The sequence below is a fragment of the Haliotis rubra genome, unplaced genomic scaffold, assembly GCF_003918875.1.
Source record: "Haliotis rubra isolate DU_JTF1 unplaced genomic scaffold, ASM391887v1 Scf117, whole genome shotgun sequence".
In the NCBI taxonomy this organism is placed as follows: domain Eukaryota; kingdom Metazoa; phylum Mollusca; class Gastropoda; order Lepetellida; family Haliotidae; genus Haliotis; species Haliotis rubra.
The window spans coordinates 93558-120395 of NW_025765081.1; the positions used below are offsets into that span (position 1 = coordinate 93558).

Below are 26838 nucleotides of genomic sequence, written 5' to 3' on the forward strand. Positions count from 1 at the left end.
GTTTCCATGGCAACAAGTTTGACTTAGCCTGAAATTGGTGGTTGTGCTCTTTTCCGGAGCAGAACTCTAAAACCGTTCACTATTTCTTCACCAAACTTGGCACATAGATTGGTCTGGTGGTGTACTGGTGCCTTTTGGTAGTTTTGGAATTCTGAATAAAATATTTTTGGCATTTCCATGGCAACAAGTTTGACTAAAACAGAAATTAGTGGTAGTGCACTTTTTCTGGAGCAGAACTCTAAAACTGTTCACTATTTCTTCACCAAACTTGGCACATAGATAGATCTGGTGGTGTACTGGTGCCTTTTGGTAGTTTTGGAATTCTGAATAAAATATTTTTGGCGTTTCCATGGCAACAAGTTTGACTTGCCTGAAATTGGTGGTAGTGCTCTTTTCCGGAGCAGAACTCTAAAACCGTTCACTATTTCTTCACCAAACTTGGCACATAGATAGATCTGGTGGTGTACTGGTGCCTTTTGGTAGTTTTGGAATTCTGAATAAAATATTTTTGGCGTTTCCATGGCAACAAGTTTGACTTAGAATGAAATTGGTGGTAGTGCTCTTTTCCGGAGCTGAACTCTAAAACCGTTCACTATTTCTTCACCAAACTTGGCACATAGATAGATCTGGTGGTGTACTGGTGCCTTTTGGTAGTTTTGGAATTCTGAATAAAATATTTTTGGCGTTTCCATGGCAACAAGTTTGACTTAGACTGAAATTGGTGGTTGTGCTCTTTTCCGGAGCAGAACTCTAAAACCGTTCACTATTTCTTCACCAAACTTGGCACATAGATAGATCTGGTGGTGTACTGGTGCCTTTTGGTAGTTTTGGAATTCTGAATAAAATATTTTTGGCATTTCCATGGCAACAAGTTTGACTTAGAATGAAATTAGTGGTAGTGCTCTTTTCCGGAGCAGAACTCTAAAACCGTTCACTATTTCTTCACCAAACTTGGCACATAGATAGATCTGGTGGTGTACTGGTGCCTTTTGGTAGTTTTGGAATTCTGAATAAAATATTTTTGGCGTTTCCATGGCAACAAGTTTGACTTAACCTGAAATTGGTGGTTGTGCTCTTTTCCAGAGCAGAACTCTAAAACCGTTCACTATTTCTTCACCAAACTTGGCACATAGATAGATCTGGTGGTGTACTGGTGCCTTTTGGTAGTTTTGGAATTCTGAATAAAATATTTTTGGCGTTTCCATGGCAACAAGTTTGACTTAGAATGAAATTGGTGGTAGTGCTCTTTTCCGGAGCAGAACTCTAAAACCGTTCACTATTTCTTCACCAAACTTGGCACATAGATAGATCTGGTGGTGTACTGGTGCCTTTTGGTAGTTTTGGAATTCTGAATAAAATATTTTTGGCGTTTCCATGGCAACAAGTTTGACTTAGCCTGAAATTGGTGGTTGTGCTCTTTTCCAGAGCAGAACTCTAAAACCGTTCACTATTTCTTCACCAAACTTGACACATAGATAGATCTGGTGGTGTACTGGTGCCTTTTGGTAGTTTTGGAATTCTGAATAAAATATTTTTGGCGTTTCCATGGCAACAAGTTTGACTTAGACTGAAATTGGTGGTTGTGCTCTTTTCCGGAGCAGAACTCTAAAACCGTTCACTATTTCTTCACCAAACTTGGCACATAGATAGATCTGGTGGTGTACTGGTGCCTTTTGGTAGTTTTGGAATTCTGAATAAAATAATTTTGGCATTTCCATGGCAACAAGTTTGACTTAGACTGAAATTAGTGGTAGTGCTCTTTTCCGGAGCAGAACTCTAAAACCGTTCACTATTTCTTCACCAAACTTGGCACATAGATAGATCTGGTGGTGTACTGGTGCCTTTTGGTAGTTTTGGAATTCTGAATATATTTTTGGCGTTTCCGTGGCAACAAGTTGACTTAACCTGAAATTGGTGGTTGTGCTCTTTTCCAGAGCAGAACTCTAAAACCGTTCAAAATTTCTTCACCAAACTTGGCACATAGATAGATCTGGTGGTGTACTGGTGCCTTTTGGTAGTTTTGGAATTCTGAATAAAATATTTTTGGCGTTTCCATGGCAACAAGTTTGACATGGCCTGAAATTGGTGGTAGTGCTCTTTTCCGGAGCAGAACTCTAAAACCGTTCACTATTTCTTCACCAAACTTGACACATAGATAGATCTGGTGGTGTACTGGTGCCTTTTGGTAGTTTTGGAATTCTGAATATATTTTTGGCGTTTCCATGGCAACAAGTTGACTTAGACTGAAATTGGTGGTTGTGCTCTTTTCCAGAGCAGAACTCTAAAACCGTTCAAAATTTCTTCACCAAACTTGGCACATAGATAGATCTGGTGGTGTACTGGTGCCTTTTGGTAGTTTTGGAATTCTGAATAAAACAATTTTGGCGTTTCCGTGGCAACAAGTTTGACATGGCCTGAAATTGGTGGTAGTGCTCTTTTCCAGAGCAGAACTCTAAAACCGTTCACTATTTCTTCACCAAACTTGACACATAGATAGATCTGGTGGTGTACTGGTGCCTTTTGGTAGTTTTGGAATTCTGAATAAAATATTTTTGGCGTTTCCATGGCAACAAGTTTGACTTAGACTGAAATTGGTGGTTGTGCTCTTTTCCAGAGCAGAACTCTAAAACCGTTCACTATTTCTTCACCAAACTTGACACATAGATAGATCTGGTGGTGTACTGGTGCCTTTTGGTAGTTTTGGAATTCTGAATAAAATATTTTTGGCGTTTCCATGGCAACAAGTTTGACTTAGACTGAAATTGGTGGTTGTGCTCTTTTCCAGAGCAGAACTCTAAAACCGTTCACTATTTCTTCACCAAACTTGGCACATAGATAGGTCTGGTGGTGTACTGGTGCCTTTTGGTAGTTTTGGAATTCTGAATAAAATATTTTTGGCGTTTCCATGGCAACAAGTTTGACTAAAACTGAAATTAGTGGTAGTGCTCTTTTCCAGAGCAGAACTCTAAAACCGTTCACTATTTCTTCACCAAACTTGGCACATAGATAGATCTGGTGGTGTACTGGTGCCTTTTGGTAGTTTTGGAATTCTGAATAAAATATTTTTGGCGTTTCCATGGCAACAAGTTCGACTTAGAATGAAATTAGTGGTAGTGCTCTTTTCCGGAGCTGAACTCTAAAACCGTTCACTATTTCTTCACCAAACTTGACACATAGATAGATCTGGTGGTGTACTGGTGCCTTTTGGTAGTTTTGGAATTCTGAATATATTTTTGGCGTTTCCATGGCAACAAGTTGACTTAGCCTGAAATTGGTGGTTGTGCTCTTTTCCAGAGCAGAACTCTAAAACCGTTCAAAATTTCTTCACCAAACTTGGCACATAGATAGATCTGGTGGTGTACTGGTGCCTTTTGGTAGTTTTGGAATTCTGAATAAAACAATTTTGGCGTTTCCATGGCAACAAGTTCGACTTAGAATGAAATTAGTGGTAGTGCTCTTTTCCGGAGCAGAACTCTAAAACCGTTCATTATTTCTTCACCAAACTTGACACATAGATAGATCTGGTGGTGTACTGGTGCCTTTTGGTAGTTTTGGAATTCTGAATAAAATATTTTTGGCGTTTCCGTGGCAACAAGTTTGACATGGCCTGAAATTGGTGGTAGTGCTCTTTTCCAGAGCAGAACTCTAAAACCGTTCATTATTTCTTCACCAAACTTGGCACATAGATAGATCTGGTGGTGTACTGGTGCCTTTTGGTAGTTTTGGAATTCTGAATATATTTTTGGCGTTTCCGTGGCAACAAGTTGACTTAGACTGAAATTGGTGGTTGTGCTCTTTTCCAGAGCAGAACTCTAAAACCGTTCAAAATTTCTTCACCAAACTTGACACATAGATAGATCTGGTGGTGTACTGGTGCCTTTTGGTAGTTTTGGAATTCTGAATAAAACAATTTTGGCGTTTCCGTGGCAACAAATTGACTTAGACTGAAATTGGTGGTTGTGCTCTTTTCCAGAGCAGAACTCTAAAACCGTTCACTATTTCTTCACCAAACTTGACACATACATAGATCTGGTGGTGTACTGGTTCCTTTTGGCGTTTCCGTGGCAACAAGTTGACTTAGACTGAAATTGGTGGTTGTGCTCTTTTCCAGAGCAGAACTCTAAAACCGTTCACTATTTCTTCACCAAACTTGACACATAGATTGGTCTGGTGGTGTACTGGTGCCTTTTTGGTAGTTTTGGAATTCTGAATAAAAATATTTTTGTCATTTCCATGGCAACAAGTTTGACTCAAAACAGAAATTAGTGGTAGTGCACTTTTCCGGAGCAGAACTCTAAAACTGTTCAAAATTTCTTCACCACACTTGGCACATAGATAGATCTGGTGGTGTACTGGTGCCTTTTGGTAGTTTTGGAATTCTGAATAAAATATTTTTGGCATTTCCATGGCAACAAGTTTGACATAGACTGAAATTGGTGGTAGTGCTCCTTTCTGGAGCAGAACTTAAAAAATCTTTCAATACTCTCCTTCCACTTTTCTATATACACACCTAAATATTTGACATAATCATAACTCGTAGACATAATCATGAAGAGTATTTTGCCATTGCGGGGGATATTGATGACTTTGTCTTCTTGTTTTATAGTTTATGCTGTTCAATGTTCTGTGATTGCCTTGGAAGTGTGCTTCTATGCTTCAGTATGTGATTCATATGATCAGATGTCATTTTACTTATATTCCAGGGGCCTGGTCGTGCTCTTGAAGTTGACATTAGGAGTGAAGTATCATCTCAGGAAGAATACCACTGTTCCAGCACTTTTCCAAAGCAATGTCAAGAATAATCCCCAAAAAGCTTGTTTTGTATATGAAGACAGGACTTGGACATTCGAGGATGTGGAAAATTATTCAAACTCGGTGGCCAACTTTTTTCACGAGGCAGGATACCGGAAAGGAGATGTTGTGTCAATCTTCATGGAGAGTCGTCCCGAGTATCCGTGCTTCTGGCTGGGCCTATCAAAGATTGGCGTTGTAGGGGCCCTCATTAACTTCAACCAGAGGGACAAGGCTTTTGCCCACAGCTTGAATGTGTCACAGTCCAAAGCACTGATATTTGGAGGGGAACTATCTCAAGGTGAGGAACTGCTGCTGCTGCTTTCATGATAATAGAAGATGCAGTACTGGCTTATGTAGTCCGTGTTCCACACTAATACTGGTCTTGAGGACCTGGAAAACTGAATATAGATGTGGATGAATTTTGTTTGTTTAATGCCACACTCAGCAATATTCCAGCTATACGACGTCAGTCTGTAAATAATCGAATCTGGCCCAGACAATCCAGTCATTAACACCATGAGAATTAATCTACGCAGTGGGGATACCCAATCCTGTTAGTTGCCTCTTACGACAAGTACATGCTGCTGAAGATCAGTCGTAATCCGGATTTTGCAGGATGTTTATGTGGATAGACAAAGTCATCTTAGTTTGTATGACTTTTGAAATCAGACATATTGACGTTAAATTCTAAACCAACAAGTAACTGAAACAACCGTATGTGGTACAAAGGTCACCTTCTTCTCTGGTCTTTCATTCTATTTGTGGGGTGGTGGGGTAGCCAATTGGTCATTGTGTTCACTCGTCACGCCAAAGGCCCAGGTTCGATTCCCCACGTGGGAACAATGTGTGAAGCCCATATCTGGTGTCCACCACCGTGATGTTCCTGCAATATTGCTAAAAGCGACGTAAAACCATGCTCACTCATTCTAATTGTGCAGTGAAGTAATACCTTTCAAATCCTTATCAGGTCAAGACCAATGTGTCAAGTCTGTTTTAGATTCACCAGGACCAGTAGGTATTTCCAGAAGCTGGTTCTTTCGACCTATGACTAATTTTGGTCAGTATTATTCATTGACAGTGATCAGAAATATTTGGCGCATCTAGCAGTCTTCTCTTCCATTAGTCTGCTGAAACTTTAGCCTCACAGGATGTTCTAGTTCCTCTGTTAGCTTGTGATTTGTGTGAGTGAGGTGGGCATATTGGGTGAAGCATGGGGATGCTGCCTTGAGGTTTCTTTTTCCATATACTGAAAATGAATGGGCAGTTCCGGATGGAAAAAAGAAAATGTTTGGATATTTATTCCCTGTTGGTTCAGTCACATCCTTCCATGAAAGACATCAGAATTGGGTGTGGTTTCATTTCCCTCTCATCAAATGTGAGTAAAGCTGCCAGTAAAAAGCTGCTCGAGTTTGCTCATTTTATGAAAGCCGAATCGGTTTTGAAAGATGACATCTGATTATCTCAGGAATCCATCCTTCATGTGTGTGCTCAAAGTTAGCAGAGGGTTCACACAAAACATCTTCCTGTTGCCTATGGAGGGTGTGTCTGATCTTGCCAGAGGGAAGTATTTGTTTGCTTTTAGTGTTTGTTTGAATTGTTCTACATATTATTATCCCCCGTCACGAAGTGGGTGCAGGGGTGGAAATAACCCATTGCCCGATGCCCGAGTCCAGTGTTTTTTTCTGTTGGGCAAGCAAATTTGTATATCACACTGTACCGGTGTCCAGTTGATATTCCAATGTTAATTATGTTGTTTATTTAAAAAATCAACGAGAAAATGGCCTGTATAGTGGAAATATTATCAGGGCAAGTGATTTTACATGTGCCACTGTACCGGCGTACACTAGCAATTTTAAAGTTATTTCCACCCCTGGGCTGGGGAATATTGGTTTGAGCTCCGTCCGTCCGAGATGATTGGGACCGATTTTCTCAAAAGCCGTTATAGATAGGGAAACCAAATTTGGTATGTGTTTTCAGGACATGAATGCCTTGATGGAGTTGAAAACGGAAACCATGTGACAATTTGTTACAGAGTTATGGCCCTTGTCATTCATTTCTTGACTTAGTGCACGGTATCCCCAATGGGGACAGACTTTCTCAGAAACCGTTATAGATAGAAAACCAAATGTGATATGTGTTTTTCCAGGATATGAATGTCTGGATAGAGTTCGAAAACAGAAACTGTGTTACATTTTGTTACAGGGTTATGGTATGTGATATGTGTTGTCAGGACATGAATGTTGTGGTGGAGTTAAAAACAGGAACCAAATAGGAACAGAACACTGTGGGGGGGAATATTGATGACCATGTCTTCTTGTTTTGTCTGTATGTCACATGATGGGGGCCTCAGCTTGAAGTGTGGTCTTGTTTCTGTTGCAGCGGTGAAGGATGTTCTCCCCCTGCTGGAGAATAACCCGACTTTGTACAGCAGCGGTATCCTAGCAACCAATGACATCACACCCATCAACCTCGATCAGAGGCTGCAGAAAAGTCCAACCTATCCACCACCATATACCCAGGGGTGTTTTAGAGGTGGGTGACATGTCTGCACTGCCTGTACCCAGGGAGGTTTCATGGGTGGGTAGCACGATCCATCCCTGTCCTCCATCATCACCTACACTACACACAACTACATTTGTGGCAGAATGGATAAAAGAAGAATGCATTTGTAGCAGGGTCTGGAGTCATCCCAAAAATGACATCTTTCTACAGCTTGCTGACGGGGTTAACCTCTTTGGTCATGTGGACAAGGAGTCCGAATTCGGATCAGAAGGTCCCTGGTTCAAATCCCAGCACGAGACTCGGAAATTTTATGACCGCTACCATTGTGTTTTTTATAAGTTTTCGTATTTTGGCCTGTATACTCAGATTACAAATACTTTTGTTGATACAGTAAATTATCATTATAACAAGCTCATCGGACAACTAGTTATAGTTCATTATCACCATGGTAACTGTAGTTTGTTATGTGCACATTTCCACTAAAACATACATCAAGTTTCCTGGGAAAAAACACAGTTTGTTATATTTGTCAGTTCTTTTTGTTTAAGTGTGTTCCTTACAAATGTATTTTACTGTATTTGTAAATGTTCCAGGCATCTGTTAACATCACAAGTTGTTCACTGGTCCAGTGAACAACGTATTTATCTTACCAAACTCCTCAATATTAATTTTGAACTGTTTGAAGCATGGGTATCTGATCATAAGAAGAAGTATCAGAGTTAGGCAGTTAGCCAATACTGACGACAGACGACAAGAAAAACAAATTTAGAGTTACCTCCCTTTCACCGATTTGCATTCGCAAAACATCCATAATTTCTCTACATCAAACGTGACTCAATTATTTGAGATAAGGAATAACTAACACAAAGTACCAAATGAATCCCACAGTTTGGCATTCCCAGTGGGTAACATAGAAAATGTTACTCGCTTGTTATGTAAGCGGGGTACATTGAAAATTATAGAAGAGCGCTCAGCCAATCAGAAACCGACATTTATGTGTGAGGTAAGATAATAACTGTTGACACACATGAAGTCTGACTGTTAATTTGTGTTGCATATATGATGCACCTGTACTGCATCAATTTAGGAAAACATGCTAAATACAGTATCTGTTTCTATGGCGGCAATGCTGTAGTTATTTTATAGCCGAAATGATGCAAGGCGGGGTTGTTTCACAGTGTGAGCAGGTGATCTACAAGTGAGATCATTTACTTGATTCATCAGGGCCAAGCAAGGTGTAAGTTTTGATCCTACTGGGGGATTGATTGTTGTTAGATTATAGGGATCGAAATAGCGCTTCATTTGCGCTCCATGGTAGTGGTGTGACGATTCATCGATGCATTGATTCATGGGCTGCTGATACAGTGAATCGATACAAAGTTTTACATTGTTGTCTATCCCGATACGATACTTCAAATGGACCACGATACATCGATGTTTAACTTTGAATATTGCCCGAATCACGATATCTGTCAAGAAAGAGGACTTACTTTTGTTTGATGATGAAAATATTTGCTTACTTATTTTCTCTTCATAAGTAAAGTGTAACGTTTTCTCAGAAATTCTTGCGTCAAACTGTGTCGGACACAGCGCTCGCATGTTATCAACATTCACAACATCCGTCTATAAACATAATTATCCTGTTTCCGAATGAACATCGAAAAACGCTGGCGGAATTTGACGAAATACTTTAAAATGTTTTTGTTTTGATCTTAAGGTGTTTTATGGTTGGTGTTAGAATTAAAGATTTTAGTATCATGATACGATGTGATCGTGATCGCGACCCTTATATATCGATTTGTATCGTGATCGCAGCTTCAGTGCACAATACTTTGGCAATATATCGTCGCGACTAAAATGTTATTATTGTGATGTAACGTATTGCAGGTTGTATGCCAATACCAGCACTATTCCATGGCACAGTAGATATTGAAATGGCACAGATGAAATATTTTCAGTGTGCCCTGGTGGCACGCCTAAAGTTATAATGATAATACTCAACATAATTCATTTAATGGAAAATGTGATAAATTTAACCAACTGATTCCAAGCCTAGTTTTGCACCCTATCAAACTGTTTAATGACGGCACTCTCAATCTGAAAGCTTAACATGGACATGGCCTTGTGAATAACAGGAAATCATCCCGTTTTGAATGAAAACAAAGGTTTGTGGGTTACTTTATGGGTCTGACCGCCTCCGTGGTGTAATGGTTAGAGTGTCCGCCCGGAGAGCGGAAGGTCGCGGGTTCGATCCCCGACTGCGTCATACCAAAAGACGTTAAAATATGGTACTTGTTGGTCCCTGCCTGGCTTCGCATTAATGGGTACAACAAGGACTGGTCGGCTCGGAGTCAGTATAATGTGTCTGAGTGGGGTATTCATGCTTCACTGCGGCATGGTATCTCAGTGGGCTAGCACTATAAAACCAGCTTCAGTCTGGGCTAGTACAAGCAGCCGCACATACACATACACACGCATGCACGTCGTCATATGAGCGAAATATTCTCAAGCACGACGTTAAACCCAATTCCACCACCACCACTTTATGGGTCCAGGACATAGCTGAACTATTCTTGCAGTCTTGATAGTGTTTAGGAAATGTAGCTCTCAAGTTTACAGGTTTATGTAATGTTTACTGCTTTATTGAACAATAAATTGAAATGACGTAATTGTTGTGATGTTTAAAGTTGAATTGTATCATGAAAAGGAATGGACACACTTATTATCACAACAGAACACCTTAATTATCTGTCTGTGCCCTAAGTCACCCTTAGAAAAAAATGAAATTTGTCCCTAGATTACCAGTACATACAGGTAAATAAGGGGTTTGTGTCAACAAGGTTTCACTGTATCTTTTCAGATAAGCTATTCTATGTCTACACATCTGGAACAACCGGCCTACCAAAGGCTGCCATCGTCACCCATACTAGGTGAGCTCTTCATTATTGTTTGTCATTACTATAGTCTGTTTGCAGTGAAAACGTACCGATGAATTTCACTTTAAACCAAAAAGTAAAACAAATAAATTGAAATTAAGACTGCGAATCCTCATGATTTTACCTTGCCAATTGAACATTTAAATCTCAAAATTATATTCAACTTAGGATAAAAGTTGTTTTACAAACGATCATAGATTCATATCGCTATTACTGGGTGCCGTTCCACTAACCGATCTTAGCCCTATGCCAATCGTAAACCCCTAAAATCCCAATCTTAGCGTGATGTTACGATCGGCATACCGTTTCCACTAACCAATCTTACCTATTCAAAGTCTAAGTTGCTCATGACCAACTTAGGATAGCTAAAATCAATCGTAGAGAAACCAAAATGGTGGCTTTCCTATTCTATGTGAAAAATAAGAGCAAGCAATTTCACCGTGAGCGTCCCCTAAAATCCCCATGAAATGAATTTGTATATTTCTGTGATGTAAACAAACACTGCACTGCACTGAAGCCTTACAAATGTCAGGCCAGTCTGACCACTGTCGTCATGGGAACACAACAGAGGGAGTCGGTGTAACACATTTGTACAACAATATTGCAACGTCATGGTTAAGAATAGGGACAGCCTTGAAGTGAACAATGTTCTGAAGCAAAAAGATACAAATATGTTTGATTTCACTGCGCATATTTGGTGGGGGAATCTAAAGGCAGGCGCATGTTATTCAAGACCACTGACAGATTCTACATACGTTATAGAGGATGCCTCGTCACTCCTTGTTTATTCTGATTGAGAAGGTTCATGAGGCACATATTAAAAGCTCTGACACAATTGACATTTTTAAAGTCCAGACTTAAAACCTGTTCTCAGTATATTACTTATAATCTCGGCTGTAAATACTCTCGTGTAAATTATCTGTACATAGCGCTTTGAGCATGCCCAAGGATGTGGAATACTATAAATATGCCACTATAAATATATACCCAGCATTCAGCGTTCATTAATTGCACCTGAAACCAAGGTGCTCACTACCCTATTATTTTGCTCTAGGTTTTTTCTCCACGTTTACACTTGGTTGGAAAAAAACCCATGAAGGCCCGGGATAGAATATTGAACTTCAATAACCCATGCTTGTCATAAGAGGCCACTAACGGGATCGGGTGGTCAGGCTCGCTGACTTGGTTGACACATGTCATCGGTTCCCAACTGCGCAGATCGATGCTCATGCTGTTGTTCACTGGATTGTCTGGTCCAGACTCGATTATTTATAGCTAAGATACATAGCGTTCACTAACATGAACGCTCATGTTAGTGAACGCTATGCATCTTAGCTAGATTATTTACAGACCGCCGCCATATAGCTGGACTATTGCTGAGTGCGGCATAAATCTAAACTCACTCACTCACTCAGTTGGTTCGTAAACTACTTCCATCATTTGCTAGACTATGCAAAGGGAGATAACTCGTGCCTCGCATTCCTCTATCTCTCGCACGAAAGAGTCTCGATCTAAGCTTGGATCGGATCGTAAGATCGGGACCGGCTACGATCGGCCTAAGATCGGGTAGTGGAACAGGTGTAACTTTTAGCTCAGACGATTGTAAAATTGCCGTAACTTGCTAAGATTGATCTTAGATAAGATCGGTTAGTGGAACGGCACCCTGGTTTGTAGTACAATGGGGTAAGCGCAGTAGTTGGAACTGTGAAACAAATGCACATGCGGTACGTGAAGAGCGTTAACTTATAACAATCCTTGTCATTCTCGGTGTTTCATTTGATGTGCATATCCCCTTGTAATACAAACCAATAATAGCGATGTGAAACTATGATCGTTTGTTTAACAACGTTTATCCTAAGTTGAATCAAATTCTGAGATTTAAATGTTCAGTTGGCAAGGTAAAATCAGTCTTAATTTCACTATATTTGTTTTACTTTTTGGTTTAAAGTGACATTCATCGGTACGTTTTCACTGCAAACAGACTATAATAACTGTTTTATCTTTGGTTTAAAGTGACATTCATCATCACTGTTCATCGTACATTGTTCATCACTGCAAACACTGTACATCATGTTCATCACTGTAACTGTTCATCACTGTTCATCATCACTGTTCATCACTGTACATCACTGTTCATCACTGTACATCACTGTTCATCACTGTACATCACTGTTCATCACTGTTCATCACTGTACATCACTGTTCATCACTGTACATCACTGTATCACTGTTCATCACTGTACATCACTGTACATCACTGTACATCACTGTACATCACTGTTCATCACTGTACATCATCACTGTTCATCACTGTACATCACTGTACATCACTGTTCATCACTGTACATCACTGTTCATCACTGTTCATCACTGTACATCACTGTTCATCACTGTTCATCACTGTACATCACTGTTCATCACTGTACATCACTGTTCATCACTGTTCACTGTACATCACTGTACATCACTGTTCATCACATCACTGTACATCACTGTACATCACTGTACATCACTGTTCATCAATGTTCATCAATGTTCATCAATGTGGTGTCTCAGATGTCGAAGCACACTGACTCATGTTATAGAGTTGCATCCCTTGGGTGTGCCAGAATCTGATGATTTGGGGTTTGAAGTGAAGACTTGTTCTGATGATGTTTCCCGATTTGCCAGCCCCATACTCCTGCTTCTGTCAATATTCAGGCAATGTGTGCAGCGTTATATGATATCCACTCTAATTGTGTTTTATCTGGTAGAACCCATGCTCTGTTTCTGCCGTAGCCCTAGAAGCCAGTCATCATCAGTGTTGGGAGAAGCTCAGCTCCAAGGATAATACTTCTTTCTTCATTTCAGGTTTTACTACATGGCCAATGCCATTCGCTATTTCTTCAACATCAGCCCAAGTGATGTACTGTACGACACGCTGCCCTTATACCACACAGCAGGGGGAATCCTGGGAATTGGACAGGCCTTCATGGGAGGCACTTCTGTTGTCATACGTAAGAAGTTCTCCGCCAGTCAGTTCTGGAGTGACTGTGCCAAATACAACTGTACAGTAAGTTCCATCAGTTTCCTCCCACCAAGATGTAAATGTCTGAGAGCTGCAGAGCTTCAGGCTCTTCCACATTAAGCTGACTTCTAAGATGCTCAAAGGCGCCAATAGTACTTTATCAGACGATAATGTAAACTTTTTGCATTACGTCACAATGTATTGGCGTCACTGCGCCATTCCCATCTGCCCCCTCGTAATCAAGCGAACGACCTTTGGTAACCGACGTCATGATGCATGTCAGTTGTAATCGCCTCGTACAGCCTCCTACAGTAAACTACTCCGTAGCACCCTGTTTCTTGGTTTGCAGTTGCTTCACTTTGCTAACATTACTGGTGGAAACATTACGTTTATATTTTTGGATGGATATAATGTCTCAGTTCGACTCACAATTAAACAGTGACACGGCAGCATTCGCAATGTTTACATTCCCACAATGCATCCATGGAATGTCGTGACTAGTGGGTTTCATCTGGATGTACTGATCTAAACTTATGTTGGTATATTGCCCCATATGGTTTATGTTAATCACAGATGTAATTAAAATAATTTAGAGAAGATATTAACCTGAACTTAAACTATCATCAAGTGCAAGCTTCTTCCCGCTTTAACTATTATAGTTCAGGGTGAAAGTGTGCTTTATTACACTATACATGGTGTTAGTGCCAACTGTATTTCTTAAATACTCTGATTTTACTGCAAAGGATGTTAAAATTATGTATTGCACTTTTGTTTCAGATTGCTCAGTATATTGGTGAAATCTGTCGCTACTTGCTTCTCCAACCATTCCGGCAAGAGGAAACTCAACACAGAGTTCGTCTGATGTTCGGCAATGGACTCCGACCTCAGATATGGGCTGACTTTCAGAAGAGGTTTGGGGTCAAAACTATGGGGGAGTTTTATGGTGCAACTGAGGGCAACTGTAATATAGGTGAGACACCATGGTTCAACTTCAAGTCGTGTCAAAGAATGTATCTGTTTAGGAGCCTGTTTGTAGTTCTGTCCTTGACCTTTGTTCCATAGGCAACTTATATTCATTTGACCCTGTTATTTGTGCAAAGCTTAAAAACCTGTGTTCAGTTTTGATATGATAAAAATGGGCAGATATATTTTCCCTTTAGGGAAGCTAAAGAATTGGGTTAAGTGTGAAAATGTTTCATTTATCATGAATTTGCTCATTCACCTCAACTTTTCTGGAAGAATACATTTAGATTTATTTCTGAAATGTCTTCATGTCTATTTCAGTAAATTTTGAGAACAGAGTAGGAGCTGTTGGCTTTACAACCCGTATTGCACCGATTTTGTACCCAGTAACACTGATCCGAGTGGATGAAGCTAGTGGGGAGCCTTTGAGGGACAGACATGGAATGTGTATACATGCTCAGCCAGGTGAGTCTGACACAGGATGTGTATACATGCTCAGCCAGGTGAGTCTGACACAGGATGTGTATACATGCTCACACAGGTGAGTCTGACACAGGATGTGTATACATGCTCACACAGGTGAGTCTGACACAGGATGTTTCTGCATACTTGACCATGTTTACCTGTTTATTTCAGGTGAGACCGGTGAGTTGGTGGGGAAGATTGTAAAGGTGCAACCCACTGCGAGGAGTTTGCTCACGGCTGACGGATTAACAAGAAGGCATCTGAGAAAAAGGTTGTCGAGAATGTGTTTAGGAAGGGAGACACAGCATTCCTTACTGGTCAGTACACAAGTTGTGAAAACAGCAGTTGTTATATTAAGATGAAGGTCGATAAACTGAACTAATGGACTAGCAGAGCCAATGTGGCTGTAACCATTTCCTTTCTGTCTGAGACCTTGTTGTAACACTATTTGCTCCACTAGACTTGCATGGCCAGGTACTTTTATGTTTTTTATCAGACCAGGATGCTAGAAACTAAGGACAGCAGTTGATGGAAACCAGTTATTTACTTGTAACAGATTCCATATTTGGAAATACATGTATACACCTATCAGCACCTTGGTTTAGGTCAGTTTAACATACAAGGCTTTCCTTGTTTGCAGGAGATGTGTTGCTGATGGATGAGTTGGGGTACATGTATTTCCGGGACCGAACAGGAGACACGTTCAGGTGGAAGGGAGAGAATGTATCCACATCTGAAGTGGAAGGCACCATCCACAACGTCCTGAAACTGCAGGATGCTGTCGCTGTATGGCGTGGAAGTCCCAGGTACTAATCTCACCTGATCTTACACAGGGCAGGTGTATGATTATTTGAATGTATTTTCACCTTCCACCTTTGTATCAAGTGAATGAGTCAGGATCAGACAAACCCATGACTGTAAGCATGAACAATTGTCCTGGTGAGGTAGGTGAGGTGAGGTGAGGTGAGGTGAGGTAAGGTAGGTGAGGTAAGGTGAGTGAGGTGTGAGATGAGGTGAGTAAGGTAGGTGTGAGTGAGGTGAGGTGAGTAAAGGAGGTGAGGTAAGGTAGGTGAGGGGAGGTAAGTTGAGGTGAGGTAGGTGAGGTGAGGTCAGGTGAGGTGAGGTAGGGGAGGTAAGTGAGGTGAGGTGGGGGAGGGGAGGTGAGGTTAGGTGAGTAGGTGATCTAGACTTGTAGTTGGCTGGATGGGTAAGGTTGCTTACTTTGTCTGCTGGCGATTAGGTGACTTACTCTGAAAGTCTGGGTTCGAATCAACGCTGAGGCTCCACACAAAAAGTAATAGAATTTGTGTTTAAGAAAGTGTAATCACAAATATAATGCGTCACATTACATTACTTATAAAACAAGTTTGTATTTTTGTGGTAGATTTTAAGACAAATAAGAACAAAAAGGAGAATCATGATGATGCTTCTCTCCATTATGTGCCATGGATGGTAGACGGATATCTATGACTTCTCATAGGCAGATCCAGAGGGGGGTGCAGGGGTGTAAGTTTATTAAATGACCATTGGAATGATCTTAAAAATGAAGTGTGCACCCTTTCTCAAGAGTGTGCACCCCCTTTTTCTAAAAGCTGTATCTGCCCCTGCTTCTGTAGGCTACGAAGGTCGTGCTGGAATGGCTGCCATTGTGGACGAGACGAACTCCTTGGACCTGGCTGACCTGAACCAGGCCCTGCAGCGGTCACTTCCGCCGTACGCCCGGCCGGTCTTCATCAGACTGACCAAGGCGGTGGATACCACAGGTAGGTCTTACAAGACTAGTGACAATGAGTCTCATCAAGGGAGCGTCTAGGGAGGGTTATATGAGCAGGGTCAGAAATTGGCTCCAGCATCAGTCAACTCAGAGGAGGAAACTGAAGGGAAGAAGGAACGTCTTAATATCGTGTCACTGTTTGGGGAAGCAAATGTTTTAAGTGTATACTGTCACCAACACCTTATATTGTCTAAGGCCTTTTGGAATTTTCGGAAATATATTTTTTGGGTTTCCATGGTAACAATTTTGACATTGATTTGTTCATAGTGGTGTGTTTGTCTGGACCACTGCAGTGTTAGAACAGGTGTTATTGAGCATGGGCATTGGCTTTCCATGTTTGCCATTATGTAACAGACCCGTGAAGGTCCGGGTTAGAATATTGATCTTCAGTAACCCATGCTTGTCGTAAGAGGCTGACTAACAGGATCGGGTGGTCAGACTCGCTGACTTGGTTGACACATGTCATCGGTTCCCAATTGTGCAGATTGATGCTTATGATGTTGACTGGATTGTCTGGTCCAGACTCGATTATTTACAGACCGCCGCCATATAGCTGGAATATTGCTGAGTGCAGCAAAAATTAAACTCACTCACTCACTCATTATGTAACACAATGCGTAAGTAAATTTAAAGTAAATGTCCGGGATGTTTTCAGGCACCTTCAAGCTGAAGAAGACGGATCTGAGGAAGGATGGGTACAACCCTAACACTGTGAAGGACAGACTGTATTACATGAATGCTAAGGCTGGGATGTTTCAGCCCATCACCCAACAAGTCTACAGGGACATCTGTGATGCCAAGATCCGACTCTGAGCATGTGTTTGGTTCTGTGATAAATCAACTCTCATCACAGCATTCCAAGTGCATTATTATTTGGCCTTGCTCTTCATGACAGAACTGTGCCTACATTGAAGTATATCCTATATTTGTTATAAACAAAGTCGATATTAGAGTTGGTTTAGATCAATATATACAGAGTGCAGGGGACAGGTAATACTGTTTGATGGCTATTGTTGTCCTTTGGGGACGTCCTGTATAGTGGCTGCTGTTGTCCTTTTGGGACGTCCTGTATAGTGGCTGCTGTTGTCCTTGGGGACGTTGGGGCGCGTCCTGTATAAGTGGCTGCTGTTGTCCTTTGGGGGCGATCCTTTATAATGGCTGCTGTTGTCCTTTGGGGACGTCCTGTATAGTGGCTGCTGTTGTCCTTTGGGGACGTCCTGTATAGTGGCTGCTGTTGTCCTTTGGGGACGTCCTGTATAGTGGCTGCTGTTGTCCTTTGGGGACGTCCTTTATAATGGCTACTGTTGTCCTTTGGGGACGTCCTGTATAGTGGCTGCTGTTGTCCTTTGAGGACGTCCTGTATAGTGGCTGCTGTTGTCCTTTTGGGGCGTCCTGTATAGCGGCTGCTGTTGTCCTTTTGGGGCGTCACTGTATAAGCGGCTGCTGTTGTCCTTTAGGGGCGTCCTGTATAGTGGCTGCTGTTGTCCTTTGGGGGCGTCCTGTATAGTGGCTGCTGTTGTCCTTTTGGGGACGTCCTGTATAGTGGGCTGCTGTTGTCCTTTTGGGACGTCCTGTATAGTGGCTGCTGTTGTCCTTTGGGGACGTCCTGTATAGTGGCTGCTGTTGTCCTTTGGGGACGTCCTGTATAGTGGCTGCTGTTGTCCTTTGGGGACGTCCTTTATAATGGCTGCTGTTGTCCTTTAGGGGCGTCCTGTACTAAGCGGCTGCTGTTGTCCTTTGGGGACGTCCTGTATAGTGGCTGCTGTTGTCCTTTGGGGACGTCCTGTATAGTGGCTGCTGTTGTCCTTTGGGGCGTCCTTTATAATATGGCTGCTGTTGTCCTTTGGGGGGCGTCCTGTATAGTGGTGGCTGCTGTTGTCCTTTGGGGACGTCCTGTATAGTGGCTGCTGTTGTCCTTTGGGGACGTCCTGTATAGTGGCTGCTGTTGTCCTTTGGGGACGTCCTGTATAGTGGCTGCTGTTGTCCTTTGGGGACGTCCTGTATAGTGGCTGCTGTTGTCCTTTGGGGGCGTCCTGTATAAGCGGCTGCTGTTGTCCTTTAGGGGGCGTCCTGTATAGCTGCGCTGCTGTTGTCCTTTGGGGGACGTCCTGTATAGTGGCTGCTGTTGTCCTTGGGGGGCGTCCTGTATAAGTGGCTGCTGTTGTCCTTTGGGGGGGCGTCCTGTATAGTGGCTGCTGTTGTCCTTTTAGGGACGTCCTGTATAGTGGCTGCTGTTGTCCTTTAGGGGCTGCGTCCTTTAGGGGCGATCCTGTATTGTGGCTGCTGTTGTCCTTTGGGGGCGTCCTTTATAATGGCTACTGTTGTCCTTTGGGGATGTCCTGTATAATTGAGGACATATGTGTTACTAGAACGAGTGAGAACTGATGATTGTCCATTTTCAAGAAAGAATCTAACTATGCGCATGAATCGTCATGACTCAAGATGAATTGTTTACCATATGGTCCCCACTCTGTATTGGCATCACAAGAGAAATGTTCCCTGTCAAAGTTTTGTTTGATATCAGATAGAAATGATTCATGAAAACATATTCAAAGAGATTTATTTCAGTCTAAATCATGAGAGTGTGGAATTGAACAATGTCTTATTAATGCTCAATGAACACTCCTGATAAGATTTGCTCAATTAATATTTTTGCAGGTTCTGGAAACCAAAAAGTCCCTTAACACATCTTGTTTATTTATCTGATTCTTGCCACCATATTTTGAGATCCCTGGTCCTGTTTTCAGTCGGCTTCCGTTCTAAACCTGAAACCTTTATGGAGCCGTAGTATAGCCTCGAAGTTCAAACGCTCACTTGTCACCTGAAGACGCTGGTTCTATTCCCCACATGTGTGAAGCCCATTTCTGGCATCTCCTATTGTGATATTACTGGAGTATTGCTGAAAGCAGCGTAAAAACTCACTCACTCATTACTGAGTAACAGGATCGGGTGGTCAGACTCGCTGACTTGGTTGTCACATGTCATCGGTTCCCAATTGCGCAGATCGATGCCCATGCTGTTGATCACTGAATTGTCTGGTCCAGACCACCACCATATAGCTGGAATATCACTGAGTGCGGCGTAAAACCAAACTCACTCACTCACTCATTACTGGTAGATATAAGAAACATTGTGGAAATATGTCGGTTTAGTGTATAACATCATAGTTGGGTGTAGCAACAAGTGATTATCAAGTCATTTGTAGGGAGATAAATAGATACATGGTTACCCCAGCTACTTTTACATGAAAGTCCCCCAGCTACTGTTACATGAAAACTCCCCAGCTACTGCTACATGAAACTCCCCCAGCTACTGTTACATGAAACTCCCCCAGCTACTGCTACATGAAACTCCCCCAGCTACTGTTACATGAAACTCCCCCAGCTACTGTTACATGAAACTCCCCAGCTACTGTTACATGAAACTACCCCAGCTACTGTTACATGAAACTCCCCAGCTACTGCTACTGTTAGCTACTGTTACATGAAACTCCCCCAGCTACTGCTACATGAAACTCCCCAGCTACTGTTACATGAAACTCCCCCAGCTACTGCTACATGAAACTCCCCCAGCTACTGCTACATGAAACTCCCCAGCTACTGTTACATGAAACTCCCCAGCTACTGCTACATGAAACTCCCCAGCTACTGCTACATGAAACTCCCCAGCTACTGCTACATGAAACTCCCCAGCTACTGCTACATGAAACTCCCCAGCTACTGCTACATGAAACTCCCCAGCTACTGCTACATGAAACCCCCCCAGCTACTGCTACATGAAACTCCCCAGCTACTGCTACATGAAACTCCCCAGCTACTGTTACATGAAACTCCCCAGCTACTGCTACATGAAACTCCCCAGCTACTGCTACATGAAACTCCCCCAGCTACTGTTACATGAAACTCCCCAGCTACTGCTACATGAAACTCCCCAGCTACTGCTACATGAAACTACCCCCAGCTACTGTTACATGAAACTCCCCAGCTACTGCTACATGAAACTCCCCCAGCTACTGCTACATGAAACCTCCCCCAGCTACTGCTACATGAAACTCCCCAGCTACTGCTACATGAAACTCCCCCAGCTACTGCTACATGAAACTCCCCAGCTACTGTTACATGAAACTCCCCAGCTACTGCTACATGAAACTCCCCCAGCTACTGCTACATGAAACTCTCCAGCTACTGTTACATGAAACTCCCCCAGCTACTGCTACATGAAACTCCCCCAGCTACTGTTACATGAAACTCCCCAGCTACTGTTACATGAAACTCCCCCAGCTACTGCTACATGAAACTCAAGCAGTATCATCAACAATTTTATCAACACATTCCCTTGACTGAAGTGTGATATATTTACAAAGGTTTTTTGAATGTGTGAATGAATTAAATGGCTTTCTGTGAATATTGCCATGCAGATATTTATGCAACACTTGCATGATTTCTCAGGACTTTGGGTTCTAAATGTTAATCTGATGCAGCTATTTGGTCCAACATGATATACTGTATTAAGCAGTATTGTAAGATTGGTCAACTATTGACTGTTTGCTTGGTGTGCTGTGCAACAGTTAGACTAAGTCATTTGTAAACTTACATGGATTTATTTTACTCATTCAAAGATAATGGGTGTCTGTTGGATTTACTTTCTGAAAAATATTGTGTTATAAAGAGGCATGCAACCATTGTGATATTTTCATGGCATTTCATGATGTGGATGTCCGGAGCATTTTGAGGGTAGAAGTATCTTCAATATTGTGAGATTGAAACATTTCATTGACAAAAGTTTTTATGGCCATATGTAATACTTGGATATACCATGTTACTGCTTGAACTTGACGACGGACAGAGTTATTCTAGATGTGTCAAGGAACATGGTTTAGAGAGACTGTCATATTTATCAGGGGCGGTGGGGTAGCCTAGTAGTTAAAGCGTTATCAACAGTCACTAACACACACATAATCAAGTCTTGAAGACTTGGTTCTCTTGTTGAACAATAACCTTAACATCATTCTCAAACATAAAGAGTATCTGTATGCGTGATTTGATTTGGGTTGGTGTGGAGTTACTATTGCATTCATTGCCAAAGGACAGAGTCTGTGTGTATTGTGTGGAGAACTGATAGTATGTTTGTGTGACTGTATTTATTCAGGAACTATGACTTTGTAATCTCCTACAGAAGATGACCTTCTGTACATTTGTAAATAGAAACAAATCTTTCATTGTATATGCAATAAATCTGTCTTTATATTTTGGGTGATTCTCGTTAATATGTAACACATAAAAACCAGCAGCAATAATTCCACTCTGGACATTCTGTTGCTTACAGAAAGGGGCAAGTGTGAAGGAAGGAGGATTTACTTTGCTTTTCTGAAATGACGGCCCAGCCAATGTCACCCTGAGACCTAGTGACCAATCTAGGGATTGATCGGTGATGGTGTTTACCATGACTGAGCGATCCCCACTCCAGACTGTGCATTAAAGGCAACTGGACATTACTATGAGGACAGCATACTAACACCCTTTGATGCCTTGTTTGCCATGTTGGAGGATGATGTTTTACGCATATTGTCAGTTCCCTCCTCCTGCAGCACAACGTCCATAGAATGGCCATCGCCAGGAATGTTCCCAAACCTTTCCCTCACTGAACCCGTGCATTAATGATTGGGAGATGTGGTCTTCAAAGTCACAAGCCGTGGACCACAATAGCTGAACTTGGGCTGGTGCAGCAAGAGGAGTGAAATTCCTCAAATTGCCATAGGGAGACTCGTACACAATGTGCATCATAGAGAGAGTGAGAGACAAATCGAGGGGATATTCTGCACTACTCATTAAACACCGACATCTTCCATCAAGATCGTTGGTTATCATCTATTAACACCGACTGGTAAACTGTCTTAGATTATGATCGGTTGTGATGTGTTTCCAGTTTTGTCCATTAGAACAAACATATATTTCTAGAAACTACTATCTCTTGCAAGTTCTGGCTTCCATGGAAATTTTCTAACCATGGATGGTGAGGTGAGGTGAAATTGGGTTTTACGTCGTGCTTGAGAATATTTCGCTCATATGACGACGTGCATGTGTGTGTATGTGTATCTGCGGCTGCTTGTACTAGCCCAGACTTAAGCTGGTTTTATAGTGCTAGCCCACTGAGATACCATGCTGCAGTGAAGCATGAATACCCCACTCAGACACATTATACTGACTCAGAGCCGACCAGTCCTCGATGTACCCATTAATTCCGAGCGCCAGGCAGGGACAAACAAGTACCATATTTTAACGTCTTTTGGTATGACGCAGTCGGGAATTGAGCCCGCGACCTTCTAACCATGGATCACCACAGGGGCCTGACTAGGCTAAGGCTTAGTCTCTCAATATATATAATTTTGATACTAACAAACAAACCTATTTAAATTGAAAAGGCGCCCAAGGCAGACCAGAGATTCAGCGAACCTGAGGAAATCTAGACTTGCTTCATTAAGGGCTTTAACACTGCAGTGAGGGCTAGGCAGTAGGGAAAATAATGTGGTTCAGGGACTGTGAGACAGACTAGGGCCTGACTGATGTTGATTGACTTAAAATATTGAGTGGATTAATGTTGTTGAACTCCAATCAGCAATGTTCATGCCTTATAACCTTGGATGGAGTGAAGGTTAGAACTGCTCTTCAGCAACCCATGCTTGAGGCAAGGGGCTTAGTCTCTGAGTATACAAGATTTTGATAGAAACAAATTATTCCTTTTAAATTGGGATTTAGTTTGTTTCATGTAGTGTTTTAGCATTACAAAAGGGCTGGGCGGAAGGGAAAATAATGCTAACATGTTATATTTGGAATTACACTCTCTAAGTAAAGTACAGATTCTAGTACCAGCATGGCATTTTTGGAGGCAGACTAGAGATTTTACGAACACTTCAAAATGCCCTCACTCCCCATCCATGGCAATAATGAATGTGGCATTCTACTTGTATCGAAACAGCCTGTGGAATGGTAGTGTCTGGGCCAGGTATACAGGTGGTTAATTTCATGAGCATCACTCAGTCGGGGTACGATGACACACTTCGGTCTTCGAGCCTAAGCGTTCGATTGGTCTTGGTTACTTCTACAGATAATGACATATCCCTCGGCCTGACAAGTACCAGTTCTACCCAGAAATCCCCATGTGGTGAAAAGGAATAAGAATTATTTTCTAAAGACCGCTTCATCCAAAGCTGACTTTCCGGCGTTTACTTTGTAATGAATCTTATTAACATTCATTTGTGGAAAGTCACCATTTACAAGAAGCGCTAGTTAAATCACTGACGTCAGCCAGGTATTCCGCCTGATCGCTTCCACAACTCGCTCTGCAGTATGTATTGATGTTCAGCTCCCCCATTAAACTGAAATACTCTTCATGTTTTACCACGTTTCTTCCTTAGAAATGGAGCGATCGGCGAGCCTAGTGCTTATAGCGCTCACTCATCACGCCGAAGACTCGGGTTCGATTCCCCGCATGGATAAAATTCAGGAAGCCCTTAGTACATATTTGTTATCGTTGATATATAATGTTTCCTGTACAAAACGTACGAGTGAAATAATATATTTTATCTTACAGTCTCATTAAATCAGTTCGAAGGTCTAACTATCGCTACAAGTTCATCCCGTACATCCTTTATTCCAAGTACCATATCTCTCTTAAACAAATGTGAAGATACCTAAATCAATGAATTTATGTAAATATGTTTTGTATCTCTGTGATGTGTCAGTAGCTCTGCTGATGTAACACAAATTCCTGAAAAGGCATTAAAGTATTATTCTATTCTATTCTAAGTTCGGGTAGAACTACGATCTGCTTTAATAAGATCTACTTACCATATGTCATTATGAAAAATAACGGTGTTTTAGACAATTGAACAGTTTTGGAAACCGCATTAGAGTTAACTGTTTGAGTGAATCACACTATTTATCACACTTTATACCAAATGAATTGCGTCCATCTGTGTCTTGGGGCGGTGGGGTAGCCTAGTGGTTAAAGCGTTCGCTCGCCATGCCGAACGCCCGGGTTCGATTCCCAAAGCACCATGTCATTTGGTGCATAGAGAGTATTTCATTATTGTGCAATGGTAGGTCCTATTCCATACGAATGGATTGCTATCGATCGACGAATATATTTGTTTTAAGACTGAGAACACTTGGGGTTTCTCAGGCAGAATTGGCCCCAAGCCGTCACTTGTGTTCGTTAGAGACGATTAGAGAGAGAATTATGTGTCATGGTACCCCAACTCCATGGGGCGTTGTTCAGGCGATATCAGTGACAGTTCGCCGTCATATACATAGCTTATTATCGGCGTAAAACAACATTCAGTCGATGTTTGCTATTGACTATATAGCTGTCTGTGAGAAGTGGTAGGGGTAGCGCAGTGGTTAAAGCGCTCGCCCGTCACGCCCGGGTTCGATTCCCCAAATCGGTAAAATGTTTTGAGCTATTTCTGATTTTCCCCGCCGTGATATTGCTGGAATGTTGCTAAAAGCGGCGTAAAACTAAACTGACTCACACCCTTATTTGCATGTTTAGAGCTTTTATTTTATAGTTTATGCAACCCGATGGTATCCCTCGCCGTGATATTGCTTCAATAGTGATAAATGCGGCGTAAAACCTTACTCACTCTCCCTCACTCGTGTGCATGCGTGAATTAGTGAGTTTAGTTTTACGCCGCACTCAGCAATATTCCAGCTATATGGCGGCGGTCTGTAAATAATCGAGTCTGGACCAGACCATCCAGTGATCAACAGCATGAGCATCGATCTGCGCAAATGGGAACCGATGACATGTGTCAACAAAGTCAGCGAGCCAGACCACCCGATCCCGTTAGTCGCCTCTTACGACAAGCATGGGTTACTGAAGATCAATATTCTGACCCTGATCTTCATGAAAGTAGACGGTATGTATGTACGTACAGATGGACGCATGCATGTACATATGTCTTGGCCATTAGGTGCCTTACCCTGAAAGTGTGGGTTCGAATCCAGGATGGGACCCAAAAGGTACTAGAATCTGTACAATACTGGGAAAGTGTTATCCCAACTTTAACATAGGTTACATTCTTGAAGATGATTGCCTTGAAAGCGGCGGCTTTATGATGCTGAGTAGGAGTGGGACCGGAAGGTCTCAAATGATTGTGATTGAAGGGAATTTGAGTACTGGGACCAATCAGGAATATATTTATGCAACAGAACGTCCGAGTTCCAGCTCATTAACTCCAGATAATATTTTTCTGCAGTATTAATATTTAGATTAATCAATTTATCAATAATGTGCCGAATGCATCCTTCTTCAGCGTGGTGAACCCCAGACATAGGATTAATGCACTCTCGAAATTCACACGTGAAGATCCGGGTTAGAATTGATCTTCAGTAACCCATGCTTGTCGTAAGAGGCGACTAACGGGATCGGGTGGTCTGGCTCGCTGACTTTGTTGACACATGTCATCGGTTCCCATTTGCGCAGATCGATGCTCATGCTGTTGATCACTGGATGGTCTGGTCCAGACTCGATTATTTACAGACCGCCGCCATATAGCTGGAATATTGCTGAGTGCGGCGTAAAACTAAACTCACTCACTCACTCTCTAAATTAGTTCTTATCTCCCTGGGGAGTATACTAAACCAAGCAGCTTGAAGAGACGTATGGAGGTTACAGTCAGCATTTCATACTACCTGGTACCCATTAGACCATGTCTTCATCTATGCATTGTAAGAGGCGACTAACGGGATCGGGAGGTCAGGATCGCACATATCATCTTATCCCAGTCGTGTAGATCGATGCTCATGATGTCAATCACTGGACTGTCTTCCCGACATTTACAGACCGCCGTCATACAGCAGGGTTCACCTTGTTGAGGGCGACGTTAAACAACAAACAAATAATGGTCCCCATTCAGAGCTTTAGAAGAGTGAGTGAGTGAGATTAACGCCGCTTTTAGCAAATATTCCAGCAATATACATTGTGACCATGTGGGAAATCGAACCCGGGCGTGACGAGCGAACGCCTTAACACTAGGTTGGTTTGTTGTTTTACGCCGCACTCAGCAATTTTCCAGCTATATGGCGGCGTTTTGTAAATAATCGAGTCTGGATCAGACAATCCAGTGATCAACAACATGCGCATCGTTCTCGCAACTGGGATACAATGACATGTGTCAACCAAGTCAGCAAACCTGACCACCCGATCCCATTATTCGCCTCATTCGACAAAAATGGGTTACTGAAGACCGATTATAACCGAGATCTTCTTGGGTCTTAACCACTAGGCTACTCCCACCGCTCCTGTATTAGAAGATGCCACATGCGACGTGTTTTAGTATGTTACATATTGTTGCCTTAGAAACTCACAAGTCAAGCTTGCAAGGTTGACCCATGCAC

At 42.1% G+C, this 26838-nt stretch overlaps 2 protein-coding genes across 2 annotated transcripts in view; one reads left to right on the forward strand and one right to left on the reverse strand.

Moving 5' to 3' along the window:
* The window catches only part of LOC124257175 (long-chain fatty acid transport protein 4-like), a 31304-nt gene extending 13790 nt beyond the window's left edge, over positions 1 to 17514 (forward strand). Inside the window, 12 exon segments of the mRNA XM_046691198.1 lie at positions 4704 to 5092; positions 7174 to 7326; positions 10157 to 10226; positions 13083 to 13284; positions 14017 to 14209; positions 14524 to 14667; positions 14839 to 14910; positions 14913 to 14984; positions 15308 to 15450; positions 15452 to 15473; positions 16284 to 16430; positions 17097 to 17514. Coding sequence (XP_046547154.1) covers positions 4704 to 5092; positions 7174 to 7326; positions 10157 to 10226; positions 13083 to 13284; positions 14017 to 14209; positions 14524 to 14667; positions 14839 to 14910; positions 14913 to 14984; positions 15308 to 15450; positions 15452 to 15473; positions 16284 to 16430; positions 17097 to 17254 — 1765 coding nt within the window. The 3' untranslated portion in view covers positions 17255 to 17514.
* Positions 17515 to 17739: 225 nt separating this feature from the next.
* On the reverse strand, positions 17740 to 18923 carry LOC124257889 (putative protein FAM47C). Its single transcript, XM_046692010.1, has 3 exons — positions 18897 to 18923; positions 18159 to 18732; positions 17740 to 18104 (listed from the first exon to the last, which is right to left on the reverse strand). The coding sequence occupies exons 1-3, from the start codon at positions 18921 to 18923 to the stop codon at positions 17740 to 17742; spliced, it is 966 nt and encodes a 321-aa protein (XP_046547966.1).
* Positions 18924 to 26838: the final 7915 nt, after the last annotated feature.